The sequence below is a fragment of the Tubulanus polymorphus genome, chromosome 4 (genome assembly GCF_964204645.1).
Source record: "Tubulanus polymorphus chromosome 4, tnTubPoly1.2, whole genome shotgun sequence".
NCBI classification, from domain to species: Eukaryota; Metazoa; Nemertea; class Palaeonemertea; order Tubulaniformes; family Tubulanidae; genus Tubulanus; species Tubulanus polymorphus.
The window spans coordinates 19969678-19981060 of record NC_134028.1 but is presented as its reverse complement, the minus strand read 5'-3'; the positions used below and the strand labels follow the sequence as shown (position 1 = coordinate 19981060).

Here is an 11383-nt window from a genome sequence, read left to right as displayed (position 1 = left end):
ATTGAAATATCCGATTAAGTACACAGGGAATTGAATATGATTGATATGTTTTTCACCTAGTGTGACAACGCTTCAGCCGTCTACAAGTGGTACTTTTCATACAAACTAATAGCTGTTTGTACCGCGTCTAGTGCGCACCATCACATATTGACAGGTTGGATGTGCCCACCATGGCAGGGTTTCGTTCCGGGGCAGAGTTTCAATTCATCACTGTAAGGATTTGTTCGATAAATCCTTCGCCGTAAGCGCAATAAACAATGACCAAGCAACTTTTTACCAGGCCAGATAGTCCATGGACATAAAGAGAACATAAAAATGCCATCCCCTCTCTCCACGCCTGAACAGTTTGGGCTATTCGACGTGATTGATAAGCCCCTGATCACTAAAGAATAATGGGACACTGGCACTAACAGATGGCGCATAAAAACATTGGGTCATTCGTAATGAAAATCAGTTCATTTTCAATGAAAGTTAGTTGATTTTTAGGCTTCCGTCCCCGACATTTATCAAACGAGGCATCGAATAGATATACGATTCCCTTTCTCACTCAGTGTATGTTACAGATTTCACTGAAAATTTAGTTAATAATCGGAAAAACTTGCTCGAATTCAGTCTCCAGCGAATTCAGGGTCCGATCTAAGCACTTGTCCGATTGCCCGGGACAAGTATATTCTCACCAGGGCAAGTAGGTAATCTTTATCACTTGTCCGCCGTGCTAGTGCAATCTTATGTCACAAAGCTTTTTTCCACTCGATACTCGGATGATAGTGACACCAATCGTCGGACTGCCCGTGAAGGGCAAATATTTTTTGTAGGGGCCACACTGCTACGTATTCTTCGTCAATTTATTTCCTCTGCTGAATTATTCGAAAACAAATGGAATCAATGCTTTAATTTTGAAGTCAACATAGGCACAGAACACACTCGTGTTCAGATCTCTACAGTTGTTGGTCAATAATATTTATATCTATGGAGATCTTTTCACAGTCCGTAATTTTCTTATTGAAGTTCTGCATAGTTTCTTTTGAACACTTATCTTACTTTTTTCATTCAGTTTATTTCCCTATTTGCACTCCTACAGTTAGTTTACTGACTCAACGAAATCAAATTAAATCTTGCACGACGTTTGAATGCAATATATATATATTCATTTCAACGATTAAATCTTTGTAGAAAAATGGAATTATCCTGTTGTGCAAAGAAGAAAATATTCAAGATCATCAAATTACATATAGATTTCAATTTGACGAATGGTAAAAATCTATATCTTCAAAGGTTAATTTTCAAGAATATCTTCAAGGAGTCCTATCAATTTTTTTTTTCAGTCGAACGAAAAGAAAATCGTTTTAACTTTTTCATGTATTACAGATTTTTGCCTTTTAATCAGCGGGGATATTTTATTCTAAATTTCAATAAGGAGTAGTGCAGTTTATGGAATTTTCTCTTTAAATCTAAAATTGCTTTGGTAAATTAAACTTTTATTGTTCTCGCTACAATTGATCTCAAATTGTTACCTAAAAAGATAATGATAACAAATCTGAAATTTCATTTATTTCTAAATGACCAATTTCAAAGAATAAAGAAACATATTTCAAAGAAACATATTTTGCGAAGCCCAAATGGTGTCCGGGGGAAGAGAGCGCCATAAAACAGCGCAAACCCATGTTGACAGACGACAGCAGGTCTACAAGTGACAGACGACAGACGGAACATAGCAGGATGGATCAGTTACACATTATGTTTACGGTCGCGACAGCTTTACTGGTTCTGTTTGCTCAGGGTGAGTTTGTATTTTAGCCAGCCCCACAATATACTGTCCACTTCAAATGCAGCTTAATTCGTAAAAACTCATTTCATCTCAATTGTTTTTTTTATTTCATCTCATATCATCTTCGTTTTCGACAACAGTTGTTTAAAGTCTGACATGCCACTCTCGTGTGTATAAAAGCCGTTATAAGGCAGAATATAATACAATGAAACAGTTCGCTATTGACGGTAAGTATTTCATCTAATTTTTTCTAAATCTCAGTTATCCTTATTTTCAGTGACAGCAACTGTAATGAGATGCTACGATTGTGAATATCATAAAGACGGTTATAAGGCAGTATATGATGCGATGAAACAATTTGCTATTGACAGTAGTAAGTTTATCTTTATTCGCATTTTTTAATCGAAATCAATATAGATGTAGACATTTTCAATGCAGTATTGTGACGCATCTTCCTAACAAGCGGAGACAAAATAACGACGCCCAACTTAAAAACAAACTTACTGGCGTCATTCGTGCCTAATCTGTTGAGCCTCCCGACAGTTAATTTGTTTCATCTGTTTCAGTTCTTTTGAAAAGAAACAACACAAACGACATCGGAAAACGGTCATATTTTACCGACGGCTGTGAAACCAGCGATGATGTTCATAGCACAACGTGTCCCCTCAGCCGCGGTTATCAGTGCGGGGTAAGTAATGATTTACAGTAATCACCCCGGTGAATTTCGTTGATACGTTCATCGGTTTCAGAATTCGTTACTGTTCGTTTCATTTCAGAAATTGCAATACGAAAGTTCAGTGTTTATTCGGGGCTGTTTCAAAAATTGTAAAAGCGAATATCCTCTACCAAACAGCACTAAGTCTGTTGAACCGAAATGCTGCACCACCGACGAATGCAATAGCGCTCCCATCTATAGTATAGATATGATAATATTCGTTATGGTTGTTTCCGGTGTTTGGTTGTTTTCTAGATAAGTGAAATTCGAGACTGAAAGTTAGGTTGCTTTTTAGGCTGACTATTTATTTTCAAACCTGGTTCATCATCACTCGATAACGTTTATAGTTGACTACCACAATAGCAATCAGAATACAGAGGGTGCAGAGTTTGCAACATTTTAAACGGATTTTTCTGAAATCAATTTTCTTCATGGATGCGATCAAACTAAGACATCGAAATAACGACGGATGTAAATGGCGCGGGTCCATTTCATAGTTAATCGTCCTTCAAAAGAGCTGTGTTTCTCAGTGAAAAGAATAGGAAATTATAGTACCCGACGAAGAGCAAAGCTATACCCGCAAAATTACAAAACACTTTCGGATAGATGTGTATTGAGAACGCTGATCTCGTGTTACCATCCAAACTTCGGATGCGACAGCGAAACAAAATGCAAGACGCAGTTTCGCTTAGAGTTACAAACAGTTACTGTCAAAGTATCGTAATCGCTTATTCTATTGTAAGGCGTAGATACCGACCAATTAGCATGTGCCGCTAATAATCACAACCAACCCAGTCAGTTTACCTCTCGTAGACTAAAAGAACCAACTGAACACAGATCTAGTTATAATGTACATGTGATAGGATTCATGAATTACTGACACACGAAATCAATCAATAGATCTTTTAGTTGCACCAAAACACTTATATATCATCAATCGGTTAATTACCAGTATTTGGTTGATGCTTTCCAATTATAATGTATTTCATATAATCGATCTGTAAATTACCAGTATTTGGTTGATGTTCTTCAAAATACAAATGTATTTCATTTGTAAAATTTTCATTTGAAATGCTGATTATATAATCTGTACTCAATAAAGTAAATGCCTGTAGCGCATAGTGAGTAAACTGTGTAACATCAGAGATCTGACTCAATTCATTAATTTTCACCACATTTCACGCCATACCTGACTGGTCACTGGTCAACATTCCTGACTTCTTGCCTTTTGGTGGAACGACGGCGAAGATGATAAAGGTGGCGCCAGGAGCTGGTCAATTATCGGCGGCTACAAGTCCGGGACACAAAAGATGGCGGCTTTTGACAAAGTTGACTCCTGGAACAGATTGGGGGAAATTCTACCTATTTTAAATGGCATTTTCAATTATCACTCTATCTACTTTGCTAGTACGCCTATTATCATATTGTAAAAATGAAATGTATATCTGCAAAATAGTTAAGCCGTTAATTTTGATTGGCCGAGGGTATGGGATTGATAACAAAAATGGTTAAAGAATAATTCTAAAACCCATAAAATCCCGAGGAAAACTATTTACATGGGATGGACAGAACTTGGAAAGTTGTTGTAGGAAGTCTATATTCGGGATTGGAAACTTCCGAGGAATCCTCAGATGATTGGATTCGAACCGTTTACGGTATGTTCCATTGCGCATGTCTATTGCACGCGACAGAACAATAATCTCCCGTTCGATATGGCTTCGATGTTTGACGTGAAAGATGAAACTAGGAAAAGATTTTCATATTTGAGTGTTTTGCGAGTTGATATCGATATTGTTTATAGGTAATTCGATTTTCAGACTTATTTCCCGTTCGCATTGCTTTGTGGGAGATTTTATAACAGTTGATTTACAGTCGGGCTCAGTTAAACCTCGTCTCAAAAGAGAAACCACTGTCACAGTATTTAATACCGGCCGGACGCCTTCAGGTTTAATTCACTCGTCTGTCAGAAATATCTCAGCGAACAAGAATGTAAAAAATGGCGTTCGTTGCCGTACAGCCAGACACAGCTGTTAGCGACAGCTGGAAGACACGCCCACACATCGGTCACACCTACAGGTATCAGCTCTCTTACTGAACATGTCAAGTTGAAAGTTATATCTTTTTTTCTGGCGTTTCTAAACTGCTTAATTTGTTTTTTTCTTATCCAGATGAACCGAATTACTTGTTATTGTTGGGATTGGGGTCTCATGCAGTTGTTTGAGTGGAGGACTGGGAACCAAGAGGTCCCTAGATCGAAACCACCTGGCGTTGGCTGTCGAGACACATGCATGGACTCAGCTCTGGTAACTCTGTCAGGTTGTGAGCCTTAACAACCTATAAAAAGGCCTTGGCCGTCTCTTAAGAACCACTAGGGTGTTAGGCATAAGCCGTATTTACTATATATTTGTTAAGCTTCTTATAGTCTTAGTATTATAGTCATGGAGATGGTCAAACAGATTATGCGCGATTAGCATGATCAGGCAGTCGTTGACCAACTCCATGACTACACAGTATTTGTTTATACTTTCATTGAAATGTATAAAATGGATTTGTAATATGTTTTCGGGGTCACTCTCGATCTGACTCTCGATTCGACACTTTCACTATCGTCAATAAACTGGAATCATCATCATACTCGTAAACTAACGTGTCTCTTTGCGGATTGATCTTGGTTGTTTGGAGGATTCAGGCCAGTAAATTAAAGAAATTTTTAGGGCCTGAGTCAAGACTGATAAAAGATCATCCTAAACCTGCAACACTGGAACCAGATCAGTTTCTCGTGGAGAAAATACTAGCAAAAAGGAGTTACGCCAAGAAAACATACTATCTGATTCGCTGGCTGGGCTTTCCTCCGTCAGAAGATAGTTGGGAACCAGAAGAAAACATCGATGACCCCAACCTCATCAGGCAATTTAATGCTACTCACAATCCGCGGGCTCGATATATTCATTAGCTCTTTGTTTCGATATACTGTTCCGTTGTTTTTCATTTTATTTAAACCACTTTATCGGTGGTATTGCAAAGGATCTGTTCGGCGTCGCTGATCAGCATGATATCGATGTTATCAATAGCCATATCAGTAGCATAGAAGGAAATGTAAAGGCGATAACGAATCAGGTCCTAAGACAGGGTCATTCGCTCTCGTCATTCATGAACACCACTGATAAGCGTATTTTCAATGCTTTCCACGCCATTTCTAATAATCACGGTTTAATTCTACAATTAAACGCACAAGCCATCAAATTCCACTCCTACCTGGATTCCATCTATAGTGAACAGCAAAAGATCTGGAGAAAAATAAACTTGCTGAGTGTTTTCATACAGTTTAAGCGTTGTGTCGATTATATTTAATGGTTTCATTCTCTGGAAATTTCCTAGTATATTGTCTGGGTTAATGGTATCTGCCCACCTTCCAATTGCCAACGCGTTTTTAATTAGATCCACGTATGACAGTAGAATGAGACAGTTGAATTACACAACAACGCCCAGCTCGGACAAATCTACTCACGATCTGTTAATAGAGATAATTAAGACCGATCATTTCATCCTTGCATTTTCAATTGTATTATTTTTATTCGTAATAAGAACTGTTGCCTGCGACATAGCAAAATGTGTCGTGACGGTAAAAAGGCTTTGCAAAATCAAATTATTCGCGCATGGTACCGAGATAGTCTTACGAGCATCAAATATGGACCAACAAGTGCATGTGAAATTACAAACCTTGCCTGGTTGTGTCCATAGTTATAAGTTAGTCGGAGAAACTGCGCCAATCGAAATAAGTAATGTCGTCTATTGCCCACGTCCGAAGATCGATTGTAACTGGGGAAGTCTACGCGTCGTTCACGTGGAATCGGATCTAGAAATGGAGCTCCCACGACAAATACCCGTTTCCTGGATACAAGCGCTATCGTTTCGGTCCTTGACGGCCACACCAAAAATGGACGTTCAATTAGACATACGCGACATTAATACACGAGATATACAAGTGGTGTGACCGCGGTTTCAGTTATTTTTAATCACGCCATATTCAACTTACATATTATACGTTTTGTATTTTCATATTTTTCTTCTTATTGTGTATCATTAATAATTTTTTTGTTTCCTCGTAATCGGTTATTGTAACTTTAATAGTGTATGATTGGTAAAATTCAGTTTTAATTTAATAAAGGATATTCAATCTAGTATCGATCACCAGCCGTAAGTGGATGTAGAGGTTATGGACGTGAACGGCGAGAGTATAGGAATCGTTGAAAGGCATTTGGTATCAGTTATACTGCGTTATATTTTATTTATGCATTATTCTATTTGTTGATAATCTATGATAATTGTAATTTACTTATTTCGTTAATTTACTTCATCCGTCTTTGGGTACTCAGTTTCTTTTATATTTGGCATATTCGTTATCTTTATCTACATATGTATTTTATATTATTACCTTTTTTTTTGTTTATGTAAATTGTTTTTTTTTTGTATTTAAAATTCTTTTTTTAACCCCCCTTTTCTCAACTATAAAACTTGTATAATGCTTTCATTTTAATGTAATTTTTTTATTTGTAAGTTCGAGTCGAACTTTTAAGAAAGGGGAGGGCTATGTTAGGCATAAGCCGTATTTACTATATATTTGTTAAGCTTCTTATAGTCTTAGTATTATAGTCATGGAGATGGTCAAACAGATTATGCGCGATTAGCATGATCAGGCAGTCGTTGACCAACTCCATGACTACACAGTATTTGTTTATACTTTCATTGAAATGTATAAAATGGATTTGTAATATGTTTTCGGGGTCACTCTCGATCTGACTCTCGATTCGACACTTTCACTATCGTCAATAAACTGGAATCATCATCATACTCGTAAACTAACGTGTCTCTTTGCGGATTGATCTTGGTTGTTTGGAGGATTCAGGAATCTTAAAGTTTTACAAGGGTTACAGTGGTACTAGCTGCTGGGACGAAAAACTCTTCTTATTACATGCTAGGTGGCGTTACGGCAATATAAACTTGTCCTATGTATTGGACACCGTCTGAAACAACTGGAAGCTCGTAAGTATCACCTGCTAAGAGGTTCCCGGGTACTTGTAAGTAATATCCGCACACCCCTTTCTGGAGAACTGTAAACTGCGAATCGTCAATGAAATCAATACATCACTAAATTCATTTCTAATGCCAAAAGAATTATTTATTTGTATTTTCAAGCACTGATACAAATTTGAATCGTATAGAACAAGGAAACGCGAAACCTACAGAATTAGAACATACATCTTCTAGTATAATGCGATGCCGGTCAAATTATCCATCATTTCTAAATACTTTTTCTAGTTTTCTTTATTTTTTTTCAATGCATTTTTCAGAGATTTCAAATTGTTTCTTAGATCTTTGGCATTTTTTCTTACGTAATCGATAATCAGCGATTTGCCTTGTTTTGACTGAAATACTTTCGCCAAAACGCTAGGTAGTTGTGAACCTTTTAACTTTAGATCGTCCAAGATCTTGCTGTTGACGATAGTTTCGCAATCTAATTTGCTCAGTGGTCCCGATATGGCCTTGCCGTAATGTTCGACAGCAAGAGATGATACCTGTCGATGAAACCAAACACATAATTGAAACTGCTATTTCCCGGAAAGCCCTTTAAATACAATACTGAGATTATAAGAATATTAAGAGGTTATAGTGAGTGTAGCTGCGATGGATTAACACACGTGATAGGATTGAAAAAACGCTTTTTGACTATACGGCGTTTTCTCTTTATAGACAGATATTTACCTTGCGACAAGTGCTTTCATCAATGGCATCGGTTGAAACCCAGAAAACCGCCAGAAAAACCACCAAAAAACTGATCAATTTCATGTTGTCTCCGGAAAACTGTAATCAGATCATAGAAATAGAGACTGGTTTCCGGCAGTGTCAGAACTGGAGACTGGTCCCCGGCTGTTTCAGAACTACAGATATCATGAGTGATCTTACCTGTTTAATGTGTGTTGAGATTTAACGTGATATCAAAGCGACTGACGAATGTTTCAGTTGTCGATTGAATCATGCGAGTTTTATACATATTTTGGGCTGAATAATATTTGATCAGAAGTTGCTGAACGGCTTCACATTAAACATCCCACTCAGTAGATCTAATACCAACTATTTACAGGATCGAGATTCGATTATTTCTGCTTTGTTTAATCTGTCTGCATCTGTTTTTCTACTGTATATTGCTGGAAATTTGAAGGACGATGGAGGTTTTACATTTTCAATCCACAATTCCACAAAAGAGTCAAACTTATTGATAATAAACTCATTTTAACTAAACCCATAAAAGATAAACTCATTTTAACTCTTGAGTCAAATTCAACTGAACTTAGGTACTTTGTCCAGCACAGTGTAAATGGATCCTAGAAACAAGTCTAGAAGTGTGGAACTTGGTCAAAAACTGTAGAAGTAGGTCCAGAACTGGATCTATTATGCGGCTTTCATGAATTATATTTATGGGCTTTCAGGAATATTATTGAGCTTCAGTTATTTCAGTGGTTAAACTATAGCAACAAGTAATGTACGGAAACTGGAGTTCATGGCCAGTGTCGCTATTATCAGACAACCTGCGTTTATGCTTGCGTCACACGTAACAATAACAGTAAGAAGATTTTAACAGAAACCCGATACTGGAGAAATGACACAACCGCAACACTGGTTAACATTAGCAACCATACCAGATCCACAACACTGTCGAAGTAGGCCTAGAAATGTGGACCTGGGTCCACAACTATGAAGTAGGTCCACAACTGTGAAACTGGGCCCACAACTGCAGAAGTAGGTTTAGAAGACAGTGTGGAACTGGGTAATCATGTCGAAGAAGGTCCAGATTACTGTGGACTGTAGAAGTATGTCCAGAAGTGTGGAACTGGGTCCACATATAGAAGTGGGTCTAGAAGTGTGGAATTGGGTCCACAACTGTCGAATAGGTCCAGCACTGTATAACTGGATCGAAAACTGTAGAAGCAGGTCCAGAATCGTGTAACTGGATCCACAACTGTAGAAATAAATCGACGAGAAGTCTTTCAATTTGAAGAATGAAAGTTTTACATATTTGATGGGCGCTGTGATAACATATGGATTAGGGAGTCTAAAATTCAGTTCAAAGATTGAAAATGAACTTATTTTGACAGCGGAAACCTACTGCTCGTCAGGCCATCTGGTGGGATAGCAACTTTGTATGTACCTCAGTTATATATATTGTACCTAGGTTATATTCAAATCCACCATTAATTATTCGTATCAATTAGATGACAATGATAGGTTTAATCAAATCCCCTCTCTATTGGAAACAATACAAGTCATGTCTAGAAGTTTCTGCCACATTTTGAATTTGCCGAAAATCTGCATGATTAAAAATTGCAAAAACGGGAGGGACTGAGGCAGTCTAGGGGTACCGTCTGACTAAGCCCCGGACGGTGTTGAGACAAAATTATGTTTAAACGCTGATATTTGAGTTCACACAGTTCACTTGTCCCTAACGCTAGCACGGTATATATCCCACGAGCAAACAAGCGATCATTTAGACAAACGTCATATTGTGTTACAAGATTATTTCGTTAATCTTTTTCATTCGAACGAAATGTTTTCGTGGGAACGGCATTTTTTTCGTTCTTACGAAAAGTTCCTCGTGGGAACGACACGTTTTTCGTTCGAGCGAAATGCTTGTTTTTTGATGGTAGCCAATTTCCCCTAACCCCTTAATCTATGGACGAGGTGGTTATACAGATTATCAAGGAGATCAGCGCCATTTGTCAGTCAAAGACCGATTCCGTGACTACCTAATATCCATTAAATCCTCCTAATATATGTTACTAACCCTTTATGTATAGAAAGTAGCCGACATATTGTATGATTCTCATTTTGTTTCAATGATTACGTTGATTATAATGGAATGTTACCTGAATCGAGCATAAGATTAACTACTTGTGGATCGATCACGCATTTGGAATTATAATCTAACACCCCAATGAAGTACCCCCCTTTAAAATCACGTGAGCACCGCCCTTTACGTTCATGTCATGTATATGACATTCCGGTCGAAAACTCCGGTCGAGAATTCCTTCTTGTAAGAATAAATAAGGATAATAATATAAAATCCCATTAAAATATTCAAAAGACACGACGTTTCGATCTCACCCTAGAGATCATCGTCAGGTGTGACGATGATCACACCTGACGATGATCTCTAGGGTGAGATCGAAACGTCGTGTCTTTTAAATATTTTAGATTTAATAAATAAATTCTGGTTTTTAAATTCTTTTAATCAGTAAATAGTGGGATTTTATATTATTATCCGTTCAACACGTTTGAGTGTGGTCATCGTTCTATCAAATAAGGATATTTTTTCATCGTGTCACCTCCGGGGGCAAGGCAGAGCATACTGTTGATATTACAACCAAACCCGAAATAAACCGCAATCTTTAAAATCACCTTCATTTCACCTTGAAAAACTGCATTATACAATCGCATTTCAACAGTTCCTGCATTTGCGCAGATTCTTTTACAGCAATATTGTTATTCAGAAAATCTAGACTATATTGCAGATCGAATTCGATCAGGCGCAAGATTGAATTCTACACTAGCTCTCAATCGAATAATTGTGTAATACAATGTGTAATCAGTTGTTATGACTTGCAACAGAATATGACGTTTGTCTAAATGATCGTGTGTTTGATCACGGGATATATACCGTATATACCGTGTAAGCGTTAGGGGACACGTGAACTGTGTAAACTAAAATACCAGTGTTAAAACATCACCTGCTAACAGGTTCGCGGGTACTTATCATCTGCCCACCGGTTTCTGGGGGAACTGTAAACTGCGAACCGTCAATGAAATCAATACATCACTACATTCATTTCTAATGCCGATTAAGA

At 37.6% G+C, this 11383-nt stretch overlaps 1 protein-coding gene and 1 long non-coding RNA gene across 2 annotated transcripts; one reads left to right on the top strand and one right to left on the bottom strand.

Moving 5' to 3' along the window:
- The first annotated feature begins 1533 nt into the window (after nucleotides 1-1533).
- LOC141904604 (uncharacterized) lies at nucleotides 1534-3569 on the top strand. The gene is made up of 4 exons (XM_074793215.1): nucleotides 1534-1780; nucleotides 2046-2141; nucleotides 2335-2456; nucleotides 2545-3569. Exons 1-4 carry the CDS (start codon nucleotides 1663-1665, stop codon nucleotides 2740-2742), a joined length of 534 nt encoding a protein of 177 aa, XP_074649316.1. The 5' UTR covers nucleotides 1534-1662; the 3' UTR covers nucleotides 2743-3569.
- Nucleotides 3570-8011: 4442 nt separating this feature from the next.
- On the bottom strand, nucleotides 8012-8606 carry LOC141904801 (uncharacterized). The gene is made up of 3 exons (XR_012619212.1): nucleotides 8448-8606; nucleotides 8247-8345; nucleotides 8012-8059 (listed from the first exon to the last, which is right to left on the bottom strand). It is a non-coding gene; the product is annotated as an uncharacterized LOC141904801 (long non-coding RNA).
- Nucleotides 8607-11383: the final 2777 nt, after the last annotated feature.

Excerpts from the sequence above, each read along its gene's own strand:
- LOC141904604 (XM_074793215.1), top strand. The coding sequence starts at position 1,663 with ATGTTGACAGACGACAGCAGGTCTACAAGTGACAGACGACAGACGGAA. Across the intron at positions 1,781-2,045 it reads ACTGGTTCTGTTTGCTCAGG|TGACAGCAACTGTAATGAGA; the intron begins GTGAGTTTGTAT and ends CCTTATTTTCAG. Across the intron at positions 2,457-2,544 it reads GCCGCGGTTATCAGTGCGGG|AAATTGCAATACGAAAGTTC; the intron begins GTAAGTAATGAT and ends GTTTCATTTCAG.